This window comes from Mirounga leonina, unplaced genomic scaffold, assembly GCF_011800145.1.
Source record: "Mirounga leonina isolate KUSES-001 unplaced genomic scaffold, KU_Mleo_1.0 Mir_176, whole genome shotgun sequence".
NCBI classification, from domain to species: domain Eukaryota; kingdom Metazoa; phylum Chordata; class Mammalia; order Carnivora; family Phocidae; genus Mirounga; species Mirounga leonina.
Window position 1 is genome coordinate 23,237,035 of NW_023270454.1, and position 25,595 is coordinate 23,262,629.

Genomic DNA, 25,595 nt, shown 5'->3' on the forward strand with positions numbered 1-25,595 from the left:
CCCCCACTCCAGCAACCCTCAGTTTGTTTCCTGCAATTAAGAATTCCTCATATCAGTGAGATCATATGATACATATCTTTCTCTGTTTGACTTATTTCACTCAACATAATTTACCCCACAGATATTTATTTTTGATGGCCTTTTAGAGCAAGGGGGTTGGTTGCAGGGTCATACATCAGTGCAATTTGAATTTCAGATAACAAGAAATAATTTTTCATTGGGACAAACACATACTAAAAAAGTATTCATTGTTTATCTGAAATTCAAATTTAACTAGGTATCCCGTATATTTTGTTAAGTGTAGCAGTGCTAAGCATAGCAAGATAGAAAAGCATTGTTGGAAGTCCTGTTGAGGTCCATAACTATGAGTTCATGTGGCCACAGATGGCAGGAAGTGTAACTTCCATCTACAGTACATCATTTAAATGCAAATATGGCAATTGAACTTGGATCTAAGGGAGTGACGTTGTGAAACATCTAGATTTCACATTTAGCACAGTTTGATATATGTTTCCCAATGTATCTCCAGATAAATTGGAAATTTATAAACTGAGACCAATATGCTTTACAAATAAGATTTTTTATAAGACTTTATTTATTTATTTATTTATTTGAGAGAGAGAGAGAGAACACACAGAGGGAGAGTGAGAGGGAAAAGCAGACTCCCTGCTGAGCAGAGAGCCCAATGACCTGGACCCTGAGACCATGACCTGAGCCGAAGGCAGATGCTTAACCAACTGAGCCACTCAGGCATCCCAATTTTTAAAGTAAAATAACATTTCCGTTGGTAATTGTGCTCTCTATATTTATTTAGAGAAAAAAAACATACTTCTTTTTACCTTAACCTTTCAGATAATTATTATAGCATTGGGAAGGGTGGGTTCATTAATTCATAGATCATCTAGGTTACTCTCCAATCTGATCTTTGAACACCTTGGAACATCAGCACACGTTATTATCTCTCTCTTCCTTGAACATACTATTTCCTGGGACAGCCTCTTTCCTTTTAGAATCTTTAATTGTGAAAACATCCTTTCTAATATTGAATCAGCCTATGTCCTTGTATTTTCTCCCTCTTAGTCCTAGGTTTATATTCATTCAGTAACAGATTTTTAAAATTTTTTAATGTATTATGTTACTTCTTTATGTTACTTTTTCTGTACAAATATGAGACTGACATTCTATTGTCAAAGTCCATTCCATGAGTAAAAAATCAGCTGTTCAGAGTTTTCAGTATTCAGGTGAGAAAGGTCTCCTAAGTGACCTAATGAGAATCATTTATTTCCAAGAGGTAACAGACTCTTAAGAAAGTTCATAAATTTATTCTTCTCCTTAGGCTTTGCCTTTGTTTTGCTGAGTCTTATAGGAATTCACACTAATCTTTCCCCTGTTCATTTTAATAACAGCTGAGTTGGTAGGAAATGCAGATGCGAACACCGGTGGTTAGTAACCTGTCATGGGGCAATTCATTGTGATTACTCAACACTGAGTCACCGAGTCTCACTTTCAACTCTTGCTTTCTCTCTACTGGGAGGGGTCAAACTTGGAAAAGGTAAAATGGCTCTCTCCTTATATATGTGATCAAAAAATGAGAAAAATGGCTGTGTATTGTAAATGTATGCATTACTAGTATGATAGTGTTATAGAACTAATTTCTTTCTTTGAAATGAATAATTATGTTTACTGTGGCCCTCAGCAAAAATTCAGATATACACCATGCTACTTTATTCTAAGGAGTAAAGGGTTCGCCAACAAAGAAAAAGTTAATTAGCACCACATTCTAATGTTATGAGTGTGTAGTGTGATTTCATGTAGTCTTTCAGCATTTATCCAAGTAATTTATATTTTGAATGAAAAAAAGCTATGAATTAAGGCACTGGTATTTATACACATACATGAAATCTATGAGAAAAATAACTTGAAAGGCTTACAGAAATGGCATTCTATATATTTTTTTAAACATATATCTTCCAAAGACATGCCTTGATCTTAGCAAGGTTTTTTCGTCCTGATTGTTCTCAATTTGGGAGTTAATCTGTCCAGGAGTGGAATGACAGTGTCATCAATAATACTGATTGCCTTGGCTAGTAGATTATCAAAAACCAAGCAGATTGATTAATACTATTCTAATTTGGCTAAATAGGTCACTCTGATTTTTGAAAATAGCATGTATTCTGTAGACCAATTATTTAACAAGTTGTACTTTTAGAAAAGAAAAAAATATGGACATTTCTCTACCTATAAAACCGTCTTCAAGTGAATTTGAAGATTAAGCAGGAATTTTCCAACCTCAGGAAACTTCAGGCAAAAATAGAAGTATGGTGCTCCTTCAGACAGATAAGTCAGTATTCACATATTATAGAATTGTTTACACTGTACTACATTTATCTTTTGTTTGTTTATTTCTAAGTTTGTTAAATACCAATTATACCAAAGTGCAAAATACTGAATAAGAAAAAAATACCAATTAGGTAGAGTTTATCTACTTAATTTAAGAACAACATGTGTTCAGGGTTATAGTTACTTTGAACTATGTGCTTTGTTTTATGAACTTTTGTCTATCCGGCAACGTGCAAATTCTTCTCTGCCTCAAGACAAAAAAAAAAAAAAGAACAGCGCTCAGTGTCTTCTCTAACTTATACAAATCCATTTTTAAACATATATATATGTGTGTGTTTATATGCATATATATATATATGTAAACAGAAAATGAACACTGTATATAAACTGATGAATACTGGGTACAGGGCTTGTTGCTACCAATTCATGATTTATATCTGAGAATTTATTTATAGTGTGAACATTTCCTCTGTTTCTAATTACCATGTTTAGGTTCTCATCTTCCTCATAACCATTGCAGAGTAGTTATGCATTCATTTCAAATCTTCTGCAGGCATCCTCAAACATAGGCAGATTTAAACACCAGTGTCTAATTGGGTTCAGAAATTAAAATGCCCCTGGAATAGCCTGGCTGACTTGTCTTTGGTTGGTAGTGCTCTGACAGCCTTAAACTCAGCCTGATATTCTCCTTGCCTCCGCTGTCAGATACAAGGACTCGAGGAGTCTATTAATTCCCCTTCGCTCACTTCCAGGTCTATACAGAACTGAAGATGCCATAATACAGGAGTTCCTGTGTTTGGAAAGCTTCTTGGAGATGGCTTTTAATTTAGACATTATGCTGCAAACCTTCTTCTTTCCTTCATGGTTATCTAACAAGTGATCATGAAACCTTTCTATTTCCTGCTTAACCTGTACCCCTTTTGTTCTTATATGGCCCCTCAGAGCCTCACGTTAATAAATTCTGATATCTTTATTTTAAAGGTATTTTGATCTGAGCTAGCTCACAACTCTCACAGGGTATAATCAAATTAAAATGTTTTGCCACACTCTACAATAGTAACACTGGAGAAAATAAAGGTGGAATAAAGGAAGAAGAATAAGTAACTAGAATGAAAGAGGAGTCATAGACCTGTCAGAATGTTCCATGCATTAGAGGAGTCTTGATTCCAATCAGCATTTGGAAGCCTCAAAATTCTACCAGTTCGAACTAGAAAGAACCAGAGAGATCACTTCACCCAGTGGTTCTCAATCTGGGCTGCATATTAGACTCACCTGGTAAGTTTAAAAAAAAAAAAAGTTCCTGCCAGTATCCCCCTGGAAGGGAGGTCTCAACATAGTACATTTTTAAAAGCATCCTAGATTATTTTCATGAGCAGCCAGGGCTGAGAATCACTGATTGTTTAGCCCAATCTCAAGTGAACAAATTGATGCCCAGAAGATACATATATTGCAAGAACCATACTTTGGGCAGGAGGTCCACTTGGCAGCACTTGTAAAACCTGGAAACACTAGAATGGAGCCTGGGGGTGAACAACTGGTACAGATTCTTTCCTTTCAGCTCTTCAAGTCATTTGGGAAAGTGGTTCTGAAACTTAACAAGTTTATTGGTGGAAATAGAAGGTGCAGTTGCTTTTTACAATTTTCATTTTGGATCAAACCTCAAATTTCTTATCTAGCTGCAATTCACTTTCAAATGACACTATAGAAGAAGCAAACAAACAAACCACAAAATCCTTGGTTCTCAAATTATCGTCCCTGCACCAGGAGCATCAGAATCACGTGGGAACTTGTTAAAATGCAAATTATTGGACACCAACCAGATCTGTTGAATGAAAACTCTAGGAGTAAGTCCCAGCTATCTAGTTTAACTGGACCGCTATGAGAGTCTGATGCATGCTGAAATTTGAGAACCTCTGAAGTGGAAGCTACAGATGAGAAAACAGGCAATTGTAATACAAGGCAGGGTGTTCATGCTGCAATGGGTAAATACAAGGAGTTCGGGAGTATAAGGAAACAGAGCCTGATGCAAGTATGTACATCAGGGACAGCAAAACACAAAGCAAATAAAGGAGTTGATATATGTTTGTGCTTGATGATTTTCTATTTCCTTTCTTTAATGACTTGACATACTGTATATATATTGATATATGTGTGTATACATGTATGTAAACATATACGAGTGTGCGTATACACATTTACACACAGGTGTGCATGCACACACACACACACACAAATACACACACTCCAAAAGAATAAATTAGGAAATTGAGAAAAATCAGAACACACGGAAATAAGGGTAGAAAAATACTAAATCTGCAGAAATGCTTATATGGAGATTTCCTACAAACTTAATTTTCATAGGCACAGTGGCCAAAGCAAAGGAACAGGTTTCAGATGAGACACAACTTCTGTTAGTAATGAGGAATGACTAAGCAAAATTTCTTTCATGAGTCATTATAATGAGAACATTTCGATATAGTGAATGATGTCCCTGGCTCCCTGCATGTAATGAATATGTTCCACAGAGATCCACTTCCTTTGACAACTGAGGGTTGGCAGAGGACAAGGTTAAGGTCATATTATAAAAACTAGAGAGCTGCATTAAGTGCTTAAAAGGATGGCTTCTTCAACTCCAAAACTCTAAGACGCTCAGTATTTGTGGGGGAAAGAAATGTCATAGAAGCAAATTATCTGTATCCACTGGCAGCCTGCACTTTTTCTTGATAAATAGCTCAAGATCCATTCATTCTTGTGTAACCGCTTAATTTCCCATGACATATAATAACTTGAACATTCTTGCAAGGATGATTTTTAAAATTATATCATGCTTGGTTTTATTTTGTTCTGTTTCATTTTCATTTTAGTCTTAAATAAAATGTGCTACTTATTACAAGAGCCTATTGACTTTATAAGAAATACAAAGATGGATCAACAAAGTCATGACTAACATATTTTTTTTATCATTTTGCATGACCTACATACAATGTAGTGGAGAAGAGAAAATTTGGGGTAAAATGATCTGGAATTTGCTTAAAAGCCTCAAGAAGAATAGAAAAAAAGAAAAAAAAAGAGTATATGTTTCTTCTTTCTCACCACCTCCACCCACCTTCCCAAACGCTGAGCTAAAGTGACCAAGTATAACCATAGGCTAATGCCACCCAGTTAAAAGAGCATTTGTATCAATTCCCCACCTGATCTCAGAGCCACATCCTTCAGCATCACTCGGGAGTCATCTTAGCCCAAATTCCACTCTGTGAAAAAATAAAGTTCACAAATGTGTTTAGGTTTTATAGCCTCTTCATGCCTTTGCCAGTCGTAAGTTTGCATGCAGATTACTTTTCAATATATTTGTCATAATGATATGCTGAGTAATGTAGATGGACTTTTTGGGCTCCATTTGGAACTATTTCATTTCTTTACTTTTTGTCAATGCCATTAAGGAATCAAGTACAGAAATCAGCAAACTCTGTGCCTCACTAATATAATGTGAATATTCATTATGGTATGAAATGTATACACTTCTGTTTCTAACATATATGTATATATGCGTATATATGTAGTAGATATACAGTCGTCTATGACTGTCAAAGCTCTTATGACAACACTCAAAACACTATTTTTGTGAAATCAAACTGAAGATATTATCAGTCTGTATTCATCATGTACTTTTTTAGAGGCGGGGGAGGGGCAGTGAGAGAGGGAGAAAGAGAGTCTTCTAGCTCCACAGCCAGCATGGAGCCCGGCATGGGGCTTGATCTCAAGACCCTAAGATTATGACCTGAGCCAAAATCAAGAGTCAGACGCTTAACTAACTGAGCCACCCAGACAACCCTCTCACCATGTACTTCTTTAGAGAATAGCCACATTAAGATGCTATTTGAAAATTAAAATATAATTTGAAAATAAAAAGCAACTTTCCTTATAGTAACAATCAAGAGGTTTTTAAATATTAAGCCCAGAACTGTACCTTCTTTCATGCTCTATGCATCAGAAAAAAAAAAAAAAAAGATACAGTTTCCATCAATATCAAGAAAGCAGAGGAATGTTACTGTTGTTTCATGTTATGTATCAGCTATAAATCATCAAAAACTAAAATAAACCAGGAGTTAGTCATGACAGCAATCAACTCTATTTTATTTATCTCACATCATGTTTAGTGCAACACCATACTTGAGGTTTTTACTTTTGCACGTGCATTTTTGCATTTCCATTTCCATTTTTTCACTTTTGTAGTTTGTGCATGAAAAAAGTTCTACTTTACCTTTCATCAAACTCCATGTTGAAGACATACATTTAACATTTTTTTAATTGTTTTTGTCTTCAAATAAAGACAGCTGCTTCAGAGACATTTGAAAAGGCAAAGAGGGGAAGGAGCCTGGGTGGCTCAGTCAGTTAAGCATCTGCCTTTGGCTCAGGTCATGATCCTAGGGTCCTGGGATTGAACCCCATGTCAGGCTTCCTGCTCAGGGGGGAGCCTGCTCCTCTCTCTCACTTGTGCTCTCGCTTGCTCTCTCTCTCTTTCTCTCTTGCTCTCATATAAATAAATCTTTGAAAAAGCAAAGAGGGAAAGGAGATGCAAAATGATTGCATCTGGCATACATAATTAATGAAATTCATTTATATTGAGTGTGGAGGAAAAATGATACCAATTTATCAGTTAGATTCTTTCACAGGGAAAAACTCTGCTCAAAAAAAAAAAAAAAAAAAGATCAAAAGGTGATGAAATTACAGGAATACAAAATGAAGGCCAGGCACTGAGAAAGACCCAATGGACAGTGATGAGCATTGAGAAAGTTGAAACACATCCACGGGTGAACACACTCACATACAGGCAGGTGAAAATGCTAATGATGCAGCAGGAGAGACCTCTTTCAGTTCTAAGGAACTGAAGCAGAATTATCATACACCAAAATGGAATGTGCGAATATGCATACTTGAGTAGATCAGAGATGTATACCATAGCTCTATGAAGTATCAAGTTTTATATACTTAGAATTTAGATAATACAAGATATCTGTGGTGTTGGTATAGATGTCAGGGTGGAGGTGGGGGACAAACCATTCTTAACACTTTCTGTCCTTCCAGTGAATAAGTATACTGGGTACAGACTGCAGATGTTCACTGATAGGGTTAACACCTGCAAGTTTGTATTTCTGTTAAAATATAAATGACAGTTAGTGGAAATCCTTTGGTTACTGCATAACTAAAATGTTACAAAGGCTACTCCTGGAGAGAGACAAATCAAAAAAACAGACTCTTAACTATAGAGAACTAACTGATGGTTATCAGAGGGGAGGTTGGATGGGGGAAATAAGTGAAAGGGTTAAGAGTACACTTACGGTGATGAGCACTGAGTAATGTATAGAATTGTTGAATCACTATATTATACAACAGAGACTAATATAATACTTACGTTAACTACACTAGAATTAAAATTAAAAACCTTAAAAAATGAAAAACAACTAAAATAATGAGATTTTCAAGCTTTTTATAAGACAAAGGAGGTGAAGGCTGCTCCTAAACCTGGACAGGAAGGGAACAGGAAAACAATTCACATTTACTGATAATAAGACATAGCACTTTTCCAAATTGTTCAAATATATAAGTCTATCAAGCATTCATGAATTTCTTAACTTACTAGGGAATGAGAAAAAGCAAGTGAAGCAGAATTGGAAAATTATTCTTAGATCTTTATATTTTTGGCTTATTTTAATATTTCTTTTAGTGAGTACTATAGTAGTTGTGGTTATTGTAAAGAAAATTAAAAATAGAGAAAACTATTCTAATTTAAACTTAATTACCTGCCTAGATAATCATTATTTAGATTTTGATACGTTTCCTTCTAATCTTTTTTATGCATATAATTTTTAATAGGATTATACTATGTTTTCAGTTATTTCTGTTAATGACAAGGTATAAAGTTCATACACAAAACTTTTGGAAAAAAACTTATTTTTGTCTAAGTGGAAATTCTGTTCCTGTCAGGATTCTGAATGAATAAAATTTTTATGATTTTATTTTTATAAGATACTTTAATTTGGGTCCACAAAACTGTGCTATGATTGAGAAACAGATGGTTGGAACAATGAAGTGGTATAAGAATCATCCTGGACATACTACACACTAGGAAAATATGAATTAGAAAGAGGAAGTAAGAAACCACATTATTAGTTATATATTTGTCATTCTACTACTAGGTGGAAAACTATATTGCAAATATAATTACTACTTGAAATAATTATGTGTTATTGGTAATTCTACCACTATTTGGAAAAAATAGCCTTCAAATATGATTATGCATTGAAATATCTCACATCCAGAATGTGAAACTACTTCCCTCTGTTTTTCAAAATGACTGTCCCATGCAATGTAACTAAGTTAAAAATTAAATCACAAACATGATGGTTTCTAAGTGGTACTGTGATGACAAACAAATGCTCAGAGGCCCTGTAGATAGATGAATCTCGAACATCTGTCCCGAGAAGTTTTAATTTAAACCCTAAAGCCAGTTCGTCTATCTTTTACTCCCATTGTCCCACAGTTCATCCCCACCTTCCTTACCCAAATTAGTGAAGTTTCCCCAACTTTACTTGTATAGTATCTCTTGTTCTCTTCCTCCATTCTCCCAACTATTACTCTGGTTCTTGTTCTTACTACTATTGATTTTGACTATTATCATATTCCCTTCTTCTTCTTTCAGATCTTTGAGGTAACACAGCCAGATTAATCTTACTAATAATCCTACTTTCTTACTCAAATTTTTTAGTGAGTTCCCACTCCAACTGAATACACTTAAAGCTATTTATTTATATGTGTGCCTGTGTGTGTGTATTGTGCCAACACACTTACTTGCCCGTTCAGAAGAATTCATATGCAGAAGCATATTTCTCATTCATTCAGTGCTTTCTTGGTTATCTGTAAAAATTACCTGTTCTGTCAATTATCCATGGCAACTTGAGAATTCCTTTGATGTAAGGCTCAGCCAGGTAAGATTAATAAGTGGACAAAAAATGGTTGAGAGTGAGGTTACAAGGATTCAGAGACTTAGCAATCACAAAGAAGTGCTATCACAAAATCAATTTGAATTAAGAATCTCTGCTACATGCAGAAAAGAAAAAGACTAAACAGTTATAGTGATTTTTCTGGTAATTCTGTTATAATGTAAAGTACAAAAGCCATACTCTGCATCTGACCAAATAGATTTCTTTGGTTATATCCAAACAGAAAGCAAATAAGTATATATTTTATCTTTCCTGTCCCATCAGTCAATGCATGCGGCTGATAACTTTAAGAATATCTGCTTAGAAGTATCTCTAGTTAACAACAACAACAAGAAAGTATCTCTAGTTTAAATTTATCAATTTTACAAACAAGCCAAAAAGATCTCAAAGCTGACATAAAATGACTGTGACATGTGTGAGAATGTAGAGAAAATCATTGCATCGGTATCCTCATTCAACATTTATTATCTATTTATTCATCTGTATGTCACCAAAATTATAGGGTAGGATCTGGAAAGATAAATACTGCGGGGGAAAATTGATTCTTTCATCCAGAAGTTAGATTGTACTCTGAGCTCGCCAACAGAGTAAGGACGGGGCAGCAAAGTAATGGTTAACAGGGGAGGGATTATCCCGGAAGGGCAGAATCCATCTTTGGGTCTCTTCTGACTTGGAGGATTTGGACAGTTTGAGTTGATCCTAAGACTAATGAGAAAGATCTATTCTGTTGTTGGATACACTTGGGGCTGGGACTCTTGGGGACTATACATGTTAGTACATGGGAGAGAAATCTGATGTACTCCAAGAACCCAAGGAAACTTTCCAGAAAGTCCTCAAAGAGGACCCAGCCCATCATGAGACTAAATCCATGGGCTATGTAGGACAGATGAGTCCCTGTGAGAATCTTTGAACCCAGTCAGTGTTTAAACTCCTGGTATCAAGAGGATCAAACCATCACCAGAGGTGATGGCAGCTGCAGGAAGAGAAATTCAGATGGAATCTTCCCAATCCATTGCAGCTCACACAACCAAAATACCTATAAATTCAAATAAGAACTGGCCTCCCTGCTTCCATTATTGGCGCAGCAAGGTGATCATTATCTTTCTCCACTGTTTTCCATCTGTGTGAAGAAAATGTGGCTGATGAGTTGCAACTTTGTATCAGCTCCAGGATCAAGTCAGCAGCCAGAACATTGCTATGTCATTGTCTATGTTGTTGATCATTCCCTACAGCTCTGTGCAGATGGTCTGAGGTTTTGAACAAGTCAGTGATGACAAATTCGGGCATGAAATTAAACTCAGGAAGTCATGCTATGTACCAAGTTTTTCTGATTTGAAAATATTCCTTTCAGAAAACAAAACACTTTAAAAAATCACTTGTGTGTGAAGAACTGTCACTCACCTGTAGATGTCAAAAAGATTGTCTAACAGATTCAGAATGACCGATCTTATGATTCCAAAAATTGTATTAGCTATCCATAGAATATTTTTATTTTTATGTCATAATTGTATTTTTAATTAGAGTTTTCAAGATATTCTTAATCTCAGGCTGAATGGTAGGTAGCTTAAAGAAAATTTGAGAAATCTGATTTGTAAGTTTCTTTTAATTCCAAAAATGTATGCTGATTCCACATCAGTAAGAGTTGGTGGAAACATTTGATAGTAAGAATAATATTAAATAGTGTCCATCTTCTCTCTTATTAAGTAAGAGTTACTTCTCCTTTCTACTTGCTTGACTTCCTCTGATGCTCAGATAGGATATAAAATTGGTTCACCTCAGTTTAGTTCCTCAAATGCAAATTAAAGAGTGCATGGTATATGTAAGGATCATACACTTCTCACTTTCATTGTAAGTGAATTTTCCGGAAACATAAACACAACACTGGTACTGGGTAACAAGTTCTGAGAATTGCCAAATCATTTCACTAAGCTATCTCTTTTGATCTCTGCTCCATACACGTTTAAATAATAGCATTCCCAGTCCATTTCTGGTCCAGTAATTAGCCATTTTTACCCTGACTTTTTAACACTCTTCTCACTTAAATTACTCTTAGCATCATGCTGTACAAAGAAAATTCTACCCCCCAAAATTAATAAACCTAGAACTTATCTAAGTCATAATACCAGAACTTGCATAGATGAAATAATTAACAAACAACAAAGACCAGATCTGTGTAGTATAGGATTTAAGAGCAATGAAATCTCAAGAAATGGAGGGAGCATTGTAGGGAAAAAAGATCTAGAGGCTGTTTCATTAAGGGTGTGAGTCTTAGAATAGCTTAAATTTAGATGAGGTTATTATCAAGAGAGGGCAGATATCACAGGTACGAGATCATACTTGAGGAAATTCCCAGAGGCAGATATTCCCAGAGTGCAATAGGCTGAGGAAATAACCATCTCAACATAGATTGAAAAAATATTATTTAACCTTTATCGATCACTTAGTTTAATCTTAATAAACAATCCTATGAAGTGTAGACACTACTGTTTTCCTACTTTATTGATTAAGACCTTGAAAACACAAGAGATTAAGTAATTTAACATAGATAGGCAGAACCATGATTCTAATGCTGATTGTACTTTTAACTACCACACCAGTGTTCCCCAACATTCTTCACATCATGACACCTGTAGAACATGATAACATTTCTAAATCAATGAGGGTTAATGGACAATACACCCAGTACCCTTTACCTAGCCTCCAGGCTGATAGAAATCAAGATCTTGGCATGGGGGGAACTGATCTGTGGCAAAACCCACAGCTTATCAGGTGGTAAATTTTGTACTATGCTACTATACCTGTATGTTGGGAAGTAGTGGGAAATACAGCAGGAGAGGTAAGATAAATACAAATTATGAAAGGTCATATGAAAACCAGGTGAAGTCATTTGGATCCTATTTGATTGATGATAGAGTTCTTGAAGAGTAACAGTATTTTAAGAACCTCTGAATAACTGTGTTTTGAGAATGATTTGAAAAGAGCAACATCTTAAAGACAGTTCATGTACCTGTTGGCCAGTCAAAACTACTAGGAGATGGTAGTAAGAATGAAAAGAAAGAAGATGCGGAAAACTGAGTCTAAAGTATATGGAAGGCTCCAAGATAAAGGCAAGCTGAGAATGGGATACTGATGGAATAGCATCTTTGGGAAGAAAAGCTAGTTTGAGAGATGGTGAGATGTAGGAAGCATTAAGTGGGAAACCCCATTAATGGAGTTAGAGAACTAGCTGAAGTTTCTTGCTATCAGAGAGGCAGAGGTTGGTTTTGGAGATAAGTGTTTTAAAACCACAAGCCTAGGAGTAATGCTGGAAGTTGAAGTACAAAACTCCCAAGACAAGCAGAGGGGAAATGCTGACAAAGAAATAGTGGCAGGAGGGAGGGAGTAGAAATCAGTCTGTGGGAAAGAAAAAATAACAGAATTGCAACATTAGAAAAGAACTTTGAGGTCATGTTTTTAATTACCCTTGCATGAGCTCCTTTTACACTATGCCTGCCATATAAATACCCTACTTATATCTGAGTACTTTCAATGATGGGAAATTTGCACTGTCCTGGGGTAACACATTCCATCTTTGGAAAGCGCTGTGTGTGTGTGTGTGTGTGTGTGTGAATTTTAGGGAAATTTGTTTCCTTTAACTTCTACTCATTGGATCTAGTTTGGGACAGAACAAGATCAGCTACCATTTCATGCAATAGTTTTTCACATATCTAAACACAGCTGTCATGTAATTTCCCCTTCCTTGCTTTTTTTTCCCCCCTCCAAAATGTGAAGTATGGAAGTCAGTAGTTCTCTGTATTTGTCCCAAAATTACTGCACTCATATTTTGTTTTTTATTTTTATAGTTGACGTATTAACTATATTAGTTTCAGGTGTACAACAATGATTTGATATTTGTATGTATTGCGAAAAGATCACAATAAGTCTAGTTAACATCCTACACTCATACTTTAAAAGGTGTCCCTTTGACCTATAATTTTGAATTCATGGAAGAGATTTAGCCATGAATTCAGATCTGTTGAATTCTATATTATTTCCCTGCTATCTCTCACCATGATATCTCACCTACCAAATCATATCATATTCTCATCTCACCTAGCATTTCTTACCTTCCCAGGCTCCAGAATCCTAACATCTTTGGTCTGTTCTCCATAAGTAGTCACTGTTTGATCCCTACAATCATCTTATATGCCCTTCTAATTCCACTTTTCCCAACTTCAAGGCTAGTAGTCACAAAAGCCACAAAGGGAAAAGTTTCAAGAAGGAGGGGTTAGTCTACAATAAAAAAAAAAAAAAAATCAGGAAAAATGAAGAATAGGAAAGGTCTTCAGACCTGACTGTAAGAAGGGTGTTGTTAGCTTAGCAGAAAACTAGTCTCGGTGGTGAGGTAGATATCCCTTTCTTATATCACAGTTCTTTTTTTTTTTAAGATTTTATTTATTTATTTGACAGAGAGAGACACAGTGAGAGAGGGAACACAAGCAGGGGGAGTAGGAGAGGGAGAAGCAGGCTCCCCGCGGAGCAGGGAGCCCGATGTGGGGCTCGATCCCGGGACCCTGGGATCATGACTTGAGCCGAAGGCAGTCGCTTAACTGACTGAGCCACCCAGGCACCCTATATCACAGTTATTTGAGGTGAAAAACGACAGAGTCCTACAAACTGAAATGCACACACGAAAAATTGAGTTTGCTTTTATAAAAATATGCAATGCATTGCATTTATTAACTAGCAGCAATTTTTGTTGATTTTATTGATCACATATATATTGGCAATAATACTTTTGGGATAGCGTTTACATTTTGTAATATTTTCTTATATCCCATTTGAGCCTTACAATAGCCATGTAACATTTCAAAGATGAGAAAACCGTCTGAAAACTTCTCTGAGGCCACCCAATATAGAGATCTGAATATACTCCCTCACCTAGCTTTTCTTGAGACTTGTCTGACTTGACCAATGTAGGGATTCAAAGGTGTCAGGAGCTAACTCCCCTGTATGGAGTCAGAATTCATGACCTTGGCCTTTTACAAGCATTGGCTCTAACCAACTTACCAAAGGAGCCGTTAAAAACAATTAGTGCAAGACTGTTGAATCACAGACCTGTACCTCTGAAACAAATGATACATTATATGTTAAAAAAAAGAAGAAGATAGTAGGAAGGGGAGAATGAAGGGGGGGAGATTGGAGGGGGAGACGAACCATGAGAGACTATGGACTCTGAGAAACAAACTGAGGGTTCTAGAGGGGAGGGGGGTGGGAGGATGGGTTAGCCTGGTGATGGGTATTAAAGAGGGCATATTCTGCATGGAGCACTGGGTGTTATACACAAACAATGAATCATGGAACGCTACATCAAAAACGAATGATGTATGGTGATTAACATAACATAATTAAAAAAAGAAAAAACAAATAATTAGTCCCAGTGCAGCAAAAGCAATGACATAGCTAAACAAAATTAGTAGGAGAAGTAGTAGTATCTTATCATCCCATGATAAAATTAACAAATATTTGCCTGTAACGTGCCAGGTACTGCACTCTTTCATCTCCTTTAATCCTCATGACACCCTAAGAGGTATTTTTAACCTCATTCACACATGAGTAGACTGAGAACGTCTCCAGTTTACTGGAGCAGAAAGCAAGCATGTGAGCCAGGGTTTGGTTTGTTTGTGAATCTCAAACACCAAATAATTTCATATTTAAATTTTTTTTTCCTGTGACAGTAGGGGAAAAAAAGGACAACAAAAAGGATATAAAGTCATCCATGAAGGATATGAATACGCTACACATAGACAACCTTTGTCCCATTTCGTCCCACTTTCAACATCAGTTCTTCACCATTGTTGTAACTTCCAGTCTCTCCCCATGATACATTAACTGCAAGATGGCCTCACTCGCCTCCCGGCTCGGAGTCTAGACCTTATGACCAACTGTTTTTACACTGTGTTCTGTGATGCATCAGAATCTTCACTCCTTCGTCCTTCTCATTTCTGACTTAAGTGATCTCAAGATGCCTTAGGTTGTGCTACCAGCTGTAGGCTTGCTCTCTGCGTGCGGACCGCCGCTGACTCAAGGCCGTGTTAACAGCGTCCACTGTAAATTTGTGCTGTCTAATCTCACCAGGGACCTCACCACCGCTCCATGGTTCTAATATTCATGCCTGGATAATTTCCCATCACATGTTCCAAGTGGCTTTTGCCAATTACTGACAGCCTCTCCAATACCTTAACCCCATGCCTCCCTGCCTTCTGTGGAGCAGACACACGGTCTGCTGTATTTCGCAAGATAGGAAGACCCCTCCCCAGACCCAGCTACTGCAATTCTTCTGTCTCCTTCACTTATCCTTTTCCCTCTACATCTTGCTCACAGGAGAAAAGCGTCTGTTTACCTCCCATGTATTTTTCCACCTGTCCAAAAATACTCCTCTGCTAAGTTCCTTTCCTCATACTTTCTTGATTTCTCAAGAGCCTTCATTTAACAGTGGGGCATTCTCTCGCCTGTTTATTTTTTAAATTCACCTCTCTGTGGCACCTATAGTTCTGCTTATGAACAAGTCCAGCTTTTCCCTGTTAAAAATAAAATGAAATGGAAATTAAAAATAAAATTGTCTCTAATCTGCTATTCTTTCACTGCTATGCTATTATTTCTCAAAAAGAAAGAGAAATTATATCTGTTCACTCATTTACTTGAGCATTAACTTCTCATCCACTTTCAGTATGGCTTCCACCCACATGGATTCTTTTTTTTTTTTTTAATTTTTTATTGTTATGTTAATCCCACATGGATTCTAATCATTTTTAGGTTAGGAAAGTGAATTCTAAGAATGAATGCCAAACTCCGCAGCACGAGAATTAGTTTTGAGTAAAGATTAACATCCAAATTAAGCCATCACAAACATAGCTGTATCCATAATTATTGTGCTTAAAGATTATTTAGTTGGAGATGGGTATGGAGAAAAATGCAGGCACAAAAGTGAGGAAATAGATCAGAAAGATTTGCCAAAAGAAAAGGGGAAAAAATGGGGTGCCTGACTAGCTCAGTCAATAGAGTGTGCGACTGTTGATCTCAGGATTGTGAGTTCAAGCCCCACATTGGGAAAGGAAAGGAAAGGGGGAAAATGGCATGGAATATGGGAAGAAAAAGTTAAGAGGCTGTCTGAAAATTATAGGGATGACTGCCTTTAGGAGTTACATATCATAAGTGGACTTTGTGGCCACAGTTAACATGGAAACCAAGCAAGGCCCTGGACATCTCTATGCATTCTGCAGACTGAGGGTCTCCCGTCTCCTCCCCAACATCACAATATTGTTTCAGATTCTTAATATCTGGATGACTGTAATAGTTGTCCAAAAGGGGTGTCTGCTTCCAGATTCTGTTCTCTCCTTCTCAATTCACACTACCTGCTGATGCTGTTGTCTGATTTTCTTTGCATATAACAAGGACTAAGAAAATGTGAATAAATAAATGAATAAAAATCCCCAAATTACATAATCACTATGACCCTCACAAAGATTTCTTTCTAGTGATAAATTACTAAAAGAAAAAAAAACTTATGTAGAAAAATATATTCTACCAGAGCCAAGAAGCCTTGACAAGGGAGGGGGTGGGGAGCGGTGGAGATCATTTTAAGATACATAAGTCCAAAACCAAACCAAACAAAAACCTACTTTTGTTAAAACTCAAACATTAAGGAAAGGACTTTAAGTGTGTGCGCACATGCACACACATACACACACACAGAATTTCCAGAATTTAATTTGCCTAATACTATTTGGTGGCCTGCTTTTCACTTTTCACTAGAAAGCTTGAAGTTATATGGAAGTAGAAGTTTATTCAATTCATAAATGGTGAAAGTCTCAATACATATTGATTAGACTATAAGCAGCCAGTTAAAAGAGTAAAATGCCAAAAAATTTGTGAATTCAGCTTGTTCTTGTCAGGTGACAGACACCTGATGTCAATCACCAATAATTTTATAGAATCACTCAGTTCCCAAGCCTCAATTTCCCATAAGGTAAAAATGCATTGAAATTACAGATATTTTAAATGCAATTTTATTATTAAAATCATTTTCTCTACACAATTATTCTGTTGGGAAAAAATGTATATTTTTTATTACTGTGTTTTCATTTATCATTTAGCAATTGTGGTTAGTGTGAAATATATCAGCTTAAGAATTGTTTAATTCTCTTCATAATGGCATCACATTATTTTTTATTTCTAGTAGATATTTGAAGTTGATATTTAGCTCTTAAGTTCATGTAGAACAATCTCAACACGATTTGAAAAAGACTCTTGGGGTCCAACTCAAGTTGGATAATTTAGAAAAAATTCAAAATGCTAAAATCATGTAAAAATAAATCTTGTGAAATGGGAATGAAAATGAACCAAGCTTTTGATTTTCCCTTTGGGAAATAACCGTAATTTTATGAAGAAATGAAATTGCTGGTGGTGTTTCAGGTAACAGTTTTAGCATAAATTTTTTAAAAATGAATCTGTAAGACATAGGAAGTTGGACTACAATCAGTAAACTGTTCAGGTCAGGTTGAACCCAGTAATCAACAAGGTCTTTGTTTAAATCTGCTTATGAATAAATTACTTTTTTCATGTCAGTAAAAAAAAAAAAAAATCAGAGCCTCAGAATCATCTTGGAAGCTGTGTAGCATTTGATGTGATCTTTTTTTTAGTAATAATTATCAGATGGCATTAATTGCAACTTTTTCTTTTTCAAATGAGGAGTATTGCCACTCTCCTGGCAGACTGTTCGTGGATCAGCAGGTTTCAATGACAGGCCAGGAAGGACTTTTGTTTTTATGGTGCACTTCTCTGTGTAACTTTTGTTTTATTGTTGTTGGTAATAGTCATATATTGTCTTTAACTCAGAATCACCATTTCTTTTAAGATTTGTTTCTTTATTTGAGGGGGAGGCGCACTCACATGTGAGGGGAGTGGTGGGGGGCAGGGACAGAGGGAGAGGGAGAATCACAAGCAGACTCCCCGCTGAGAGCAGAGCCAGAGGCGGGGCCAACCCCATGACTCTGAGATTATGCCCCCAGCCGAAACCAAGAGTCGGACACTTAACTGACTAAGCTACCCAGGCGCCCCAGAATCACCATATTTAAGGCAAGGGTAAGCAAATATTTCCTGTAAAGAGGCAGGTAGTAAATATGTTAGTCTCTGTGACCATATGGTCTTTGCAGCAATTCTCAATTCTGCAGTTACAGTGCAAACACAGCTCTAAACAATACATAAGCAAATGTGCATGGGGGTGTTTCAATAAAACGTTATTTACGAAAACATGCCACAGTAAGAATTGGGCCATAGTTTGCTGACTCCTCACCCAAAGGAGTATTCTTTGTGTAGAGGCAGAGAGATTAGAGAGATACTCCAGACTTCCATATTAGAATATGAATAGAATAGAATATGAACAATAGAATTCAGATAATTTTTAGTTTTTTCCCACCATGCCAGCCTTTTATATGTGGTCCCACATCCAGCACTACTACTTCCTACCTCAGTCCAGAGGGGAAGAAGGACTCTGCTTTTGAACTTCCCTGTGCTCTCATCTCATCATATACACCCTAAGGACTTTAGAAGTCAGTGCTCCTTTCTGATTATATTATTTTTACTTAAGAAAAAGAGATTCAAAATACTGGTGTACTGTGTCATACTTCTTTATTTTGAGGTGAGGGAAGGGCTTGGTTTCAATTCCTGTATCTTACTGCAGTAACAATTAGAGCATTTCATTTCCCCTGAGGAGACAGCTAAGATAGATAAATATGTTTTAAAAATCCATTCGTTAAAACTCATGCTTCTGGAGGATAGGGCATATAGACCTAAAAGGAAAGAGCAACAATTCAAACGTTCTTTAAGCCTGCGGCTACAACTCAACTCAAAAAAGAAACTTTTACAGATGTATTTTTTTTTAAATACGCCATTCATACTTTTTCAAGATTTCAAAAAATATTTCCAGTCAAATTTATTAACAACTTCTAACAGCTGGGTAAATCACAAGAATTACTGAAGTGCTAAGATTTAAATTCATTATCTTGAGATATGAAAATCTTATCTAACGAGGAAAGCAAATTCTTTCTTAAAATTTGTAAATGAGAATAATGAAGATTTCATAGACTGTGAATCTATGACATTTGAATTCATAGTAATTCAGTAAAGTAGTTGAACTCTGAATTCCTTGGAAGATGTAATAATTAACATTTTAAAACAATAGAATTTACTGTACTTGAACAACTTTATGAAATCAGTTATCTTTGTAACTTTTAAACCATGATGATTATTGACAGTTTGGGCCATTCGTTGTGACCAAATATGTGTGCGTCTTCCTAGGAAAATGTAGTATTTCCAACTTGAAATTTTCAATATTCACTTTATTCTTGTTAGAGAACATGTTAAAATTTTTCATAATTCTTCCACATTGGTAGGATACCATGGGTACTAAATTATACACCATGCTTCTATAAAACTGTCATCACAATAAAACAATAACGTTATCAGATTCAAACACTCCTTACAATGCCTATAAATCTCAACTTTTGTATATGAAATCAAGCTTATGCTTATAGACACTGACCTAGTAAATAGATTAAGCTGGGGATATGGCTCAATAGTTGTGCTGTTAAAATCGCATTAGTATAGGAATGAAATGATAGTACATTTTTGAGGTACCAGTGTCTAACAGCTAATTACTTGAATGTCAGTAGCAAGTGGAAGAAAATTATACTGAGCCTAGATTCAGTTCCAGATCAAGTTGGAGCGAAATGTGCACGCTTCCTAATTCTCAGGTTGCCGTTTCTAATGCAGTCTGGTATGGGCCAGGAAGGAAATCTACAGGTGAGAAATGTCCTCTGGGAGATCTCATCCTGACTGCTGTGTCCTTCCCCAGGATCTGTCACTGTGAAGGGGATGAAGAGAGCCCCCTCATCACACCCTGTCGCTGCACGGGCACCCTGCGCTTTGTCCACCAGTCCTGCCTCCACCAGTGGATCAAGAGCTCAGATACGCGCTGCTGTGAGCTCTGCAAGTATGACTTCATAATGGAGACTAAGCTCAAACCCCTCCGGAAGGTATGGTATCTGCAGGAATTGGTTTGAAAGAGAGCACTTGCAATGCAGGCATGTTTTAAAAATCCATTTATTTCCCCCAGTAGAATTTGGTAACATGCTAATATCCATGAAGAGTACATGCCTTGTGTTGGGCTCAATATGTAAAAGAGCCAAGTGTTTGCAAATAATCCTTCATCTCCATTTTATGTTCTAGGGCTCTGATTTTTATATCATTCTTCAAAATCAAAAAAAGGATGTGTGTGTGTGTGTGTGCATGATGTATGTGTTTATGTGTGCATCATTATATATATATTTATACTTACATATGCAAAATAAATATGCTTGTAATTTGATGTGAGAACATTATAACTTACTGAGGTCAATTCCCTGGAAGGTTAGGATAATAGATTACATTAAATAATATGAACTCATCTAATTTCCTGAAAATCGGGCATTAGGTAATAGAAGAGAATATTTTCTTCTATAAGGTGTGAACTCTTTTTTGGGTTTGCCTTTATTTGAGAATTTGGTGTGATAATTCATGTATAATTAGAGTAGATAGAAAAAGTATTATTTTCCATATTGTGCATCAAGCTGTAAGAGAGAGGTAAGTGTATTTTTATCTACAAACTTGATCTTCAAATTCCTCATTTACATTTTCCTAAAGAATGAAGGTAAGAATATGAGTCAAATATAGTTAGCATCGCACTCAAAGCTAGCAAAGGATAACTTGTGAAGGATACAAATGAAGACAATGAACTTTATGTAATTCGTGCCCTATAGCTGGGGCCCCAGATTTTAGCATGTAACTTAGCTTTTTACCTAACTGCAGCCTTACATATACAGATGCCTCAATTTCCAAAGGAGAGTATGGAGACAGCAATTTAAATAATGATTCGGCCTAGAGCTGCTTTTTCATTTAAATTAAGTACAAAGCAAAAGTGGATGAAAAGGACATTGCTTAGAAATAAACACAATGAGCTCCAGGATGAGGAGAGATGTAAAGCAAACAAGAATACTCCAATAGGAATCTAGTGGGTTGCTGGCCATTGCAATTCTTCATTAATTCTGTAAATCATGGAGAGGGAGAATAGCATTCCTTGCTTTCACACAGCCTTGATTTTGAAAGTGTGCAAATGGTTTATAGATGTCAGAACTGATGTAAAAGTGCATTGTTTTTTCTTAACATATGTCTTTTCTGTAACTTGAGTGACAAAAGGTGACGCTCTGTTCCTCCGGGTCCCAGAGCAATCAATGCCAGAAATAGAAATGGACCGTTACTCTCTGCCCTTTGCTTCATCCACTGAACAGATGCTGTGTGATGTCTGGAGTAGCTAAATAACACATTGTGCTCTGTGATTCTGTAAATTTCTCTTCATGCCCCTCAGGGACCTACAAACTGTTTCACAGTGTCTGTATATTTCTCCATGGTTTTTTTTTTTTTTTTCAACTTCCATCTATATAAAAATGTTCATTTCAACTTTGTCAAATGTAATATTTCAATTCGAGAGCAACAGTGTAGGATAATAAAATATTCAGATTTTCTCTTCTCCCTACTATCTATCCTTCCCCCATTTTTGTATAATAAGCAATACATGATGCTGTATGGAACTTGAAAAGTCTTATTCAACCTTCCGCTTTTGTGGAATCATCCCTTATAGACTACTTTGATCCTTTCTTAGTATTCCATTCCTGATAATTTACAACCCTATCATGAAATCCGTTTCTTCTCAAATAACCTATTTATAAACCAGAGAAAGGCAGTGAATACGTCTATCTTTTTAAATCTTCTTAATAATGAATATGTTGTGACAACTTAGTGGGCACCTACTAGCTATCGATTAATGAAATACCCTACTTTCTTTTTAAAAAACATTTCTTTTGTCATAAATATTGATGAAGGACAGCATCTCAACATCCGTCATTTTTAATAGCATTTCTATATCTACAGAGGATGTTAGAATCTAATCCAGAGGTTGCTTCCTGACAGCCCACAGATGTGTTTTATTTGACCCACAGGGCTTAACATTTGAAACAGTTACCAACATTTAGATGTGTGCGTATTTCATGTAAATTCCACAGATTTGTATTTGTTTGAAAGTCACAGTATCTAGCTCTACTGGAACCATATTCCCAGAGGACAACATCTAAGGGGTAGCTAGGGGGACCTAAGTGGTGACTAGCGCCTGTAAAAGGATATTTGCTTTCAAGTGCTCCACATGTCTCAGCCCTCCCTCCGTCTCTGATCCTGAGACCTTGTGCCGTCCCCACTCATCTGAATACCTTTGTCGCTCCAGAGTAGGGATCTGAATTTTCAACTCCTGGTCTAACACATGAGTCCTGGACACAAGAAACATGCATTCTGTCCCTGTCTCTATGACTTATAGGTTTTAAAAACCTAGAAAAAGTATTCCAAACTTTTACTTTCTCCTTGAAAACTATGGGGCGTTGGCATAACACTTAAACGGCAGTATCCAAAATGACTTCAGATTCTGAGGTGACACGAACTATACAGATACGAGGTGTTTGTAAACTGTTTTAGATGGCTTATTTTGATGGCACTAAGATTCATCAACAGTTTTGTTTTGATAGTTTTTAATTGGTCATTAAGAATGACAGGTATAGCAATGCTTAGAATATATACGAAGAACATCCCATTAATCGCTCTCAACTCAGTAATTCCATTACAGTTTATAACATTCTAAAGACCAACCTCATGAAACAATTAATTTAGCTAATCATTCTGAATTTCTACCATTAGCCAATACAGGCAGGAGATTCTGTTTAGATGAAATGGCTTCTTAAAGTGGAAAGCTGCAAATCTTCATAGTCTGACGAACGTCGGGGCTTAATAATCCCTAAGGAGATCAGTAAAACCTTACTTCATTAATTGCTACTATTACTACACCAAAATCTTCAGTTGGTAAATTCATCAAAGTATCCCAGTATCTCCAGAAGAAAAATCTTTAAAATTTAAATAAAATCAAGGGCTTCTTTGAAAAAAAGCAATTTCATCATCTTTAAGTCAGCAGCTCACCTACTTTTATAACACTCAATAAAAGCCCCATGAGTTACCCAGGGTCAGTCAAAAAGAAAAATATACAAAGCAGTACAGTTTGGAAATACATACAGTATCAGTTAGGAAGCATAAAATCTTCTCCTGTTCGGAAGCTGAAGAATTGCATGAGGTTCAGATTGAGTCTGAATGGGAGAGACCAGCTGCTGGATATGAAGCTAAGCTTATGAGGACAGCAAATGGTACCGACAACTTTATGCTCTCCCCTAAATTATTTCTCTATATAGTTCCTCATATGCAACCATTTGACAAATATATAATACAAAATATTCAGCTCTATGCATCCTTTTGTTCCTTGTCTCATTTTTAAATGAGACAGTGAATCAACTACCTTGGCTTTGGTAATGATTAGATTGAACCATATGCACTTGTCATTTTGTAGATCAAAACAGTTGAATATTGGAACGTCCATAAAATTTAAGTTCTTTGTGAATATATTAAACCAAATAAAAAGGAATAATCATTTTTGGTATTTCTCTACTTCCACCATAATGACTTCCAATGCTTTAGTTGAAATATCTACTTTAAAAAAAAATGAAGAACTGTATTTGACAAATGCTGTGTTAATTCCTTCCTTTCCCCTTAATTTGAGGTAACATTTGTCTTTCAGAAGAGCCAGTGCAAGTTACCATAGCAGGCCTACTGCCCAAAGGTTATTATTGATTCTCCACTAATCTGGAGATCTTGCAGTTCATAGTCTTAAAATTGGATAGGACAGAGAATGTGGTCAGATTCCTAGCTAGGGTCTGCTGGGTACCCCATTTGAATAACACTGCCTCGTCATACGTAAGAAAATTCAAAATGCTTCATTTACTTACCATTCTGGAGGATTTGCAATTTTATTAATACAACCGTCATATACTGAATTTTAACCATGTGCCAAATATTTAGAATATATCAATTAACTTTTATCTGCATTACAACCCCATTTCATGTAGGCACGTGAAGCCTATTTTACAGATGAGGAAAATGAGACACAGTACCAAACTTACTTAATATCACACACCCCAGAGCCCCCTGATTCTAGAGCTTGTGCCCATTGTGCGGTGCCATGCTGCCGTAAGTGGCTGAGAGTCTCTCTTTAATCACCAAAGCTTCAGTTTTCATTTAGACCATTTCTAGGAAATCTTCCAAAACAAATCTTTCAGAAATAAAAATTTTTCTAAAATCTTTCTTAAACATGGATGTTTTACCCAATGTATTTTCTTAGTACTTAGTTATGTCATTAAGTATACATCACTTATTTGGCAGGTTGAAAAACATTACTTCATTAATGTTACTAGCATTGAAAGCTGTTTATCTTTGTTAACTTTCAAAATAAGCTTCTGTTATTTTACCAGCAAGAATGGGTTTAACCAGGAATAGCAGAGAATTGCAGTTTGGGTCAAGCAAGCTACAGCAAAACCACAGGCAAGTCCAGGGAACAAAGGAGAGGAATGCTCTTTTGTAGATGAAAAGGGGAAGTCCAGAGGGTTATTATAAAGAAAAACAAATAATACATTACATGTTAAAAAAAAAAAAAAAGAAGAAGAAGAAGAAGAAGATAGCAGGAAGGGAAAAATGAAGGGGGGGAAATCGGAGGGGGAGACGAACCATGAGAGACGATGGACTCTGAAAAACAAACTGAGGGTTCTAGAGGGGAGGGGGTGGGAGGATGGGTTAGCCTGGTGGTGGGTATTGAGGAGGGCACATTCTGCATGGAGCACTGGGTGTTATGCACAAACAATGAATCATGGAACACTACATCAAAAACTAATGATGTAATGTATGGTGATTAACATAACATAATTAAAAAAAAAAAAAAAAAAGAATGAGTCCGCTGGCTTAAACTTGGAGTTCAAAGTATAGTGGCTTTTCATTGGCGGATTTGTGACTGTCTCTCATTGGCTGAGCTCCTGCGGGTTGGGGCGGTGGAGCACAAAGGTAAAAACCATTTTTCCATCTGCTGAGGTATAAAGTAGCTAAAGTAGTATCACTTGCAAGGTTCCTTTCTTCCTGTTGGTATCTGCAGTTGATAACCCTAGTAGGGCGTGAGAGCTACCTGCTTCTGGTCTCCTGACTTCATTTTATTTATTTATTTTTTTAAAGATTTTATTTATTTATTTGAGACAGAGAGAATGAGAG

At 36.3% G+C, this 25,595-nt stretch overlaps 1 protein-coding gene across 1 annotated transcript in view; it reads left to right on the forward strand.

Annotated features, from left to right (window-relative positions):
* The window catches only part of MARCHF1 (membrane associated ring-CH-type finger 1), an 86,665-nt gene that overhangs the window by 12,759 nt on the left and 48,311 nt on the right, over positions 1-25,595 (forward strand). The window contains exon 2 of the mRNA XM_035022775.1: positions 20,236-20,416. Within this exon, the coding sequence (XP_034878666.1) occupies positions 20,236-20,416 (181 nt within the window). The remainder of the gene's footprint in view (positions 1-20,235; positions 20,417-25,595) is intronic.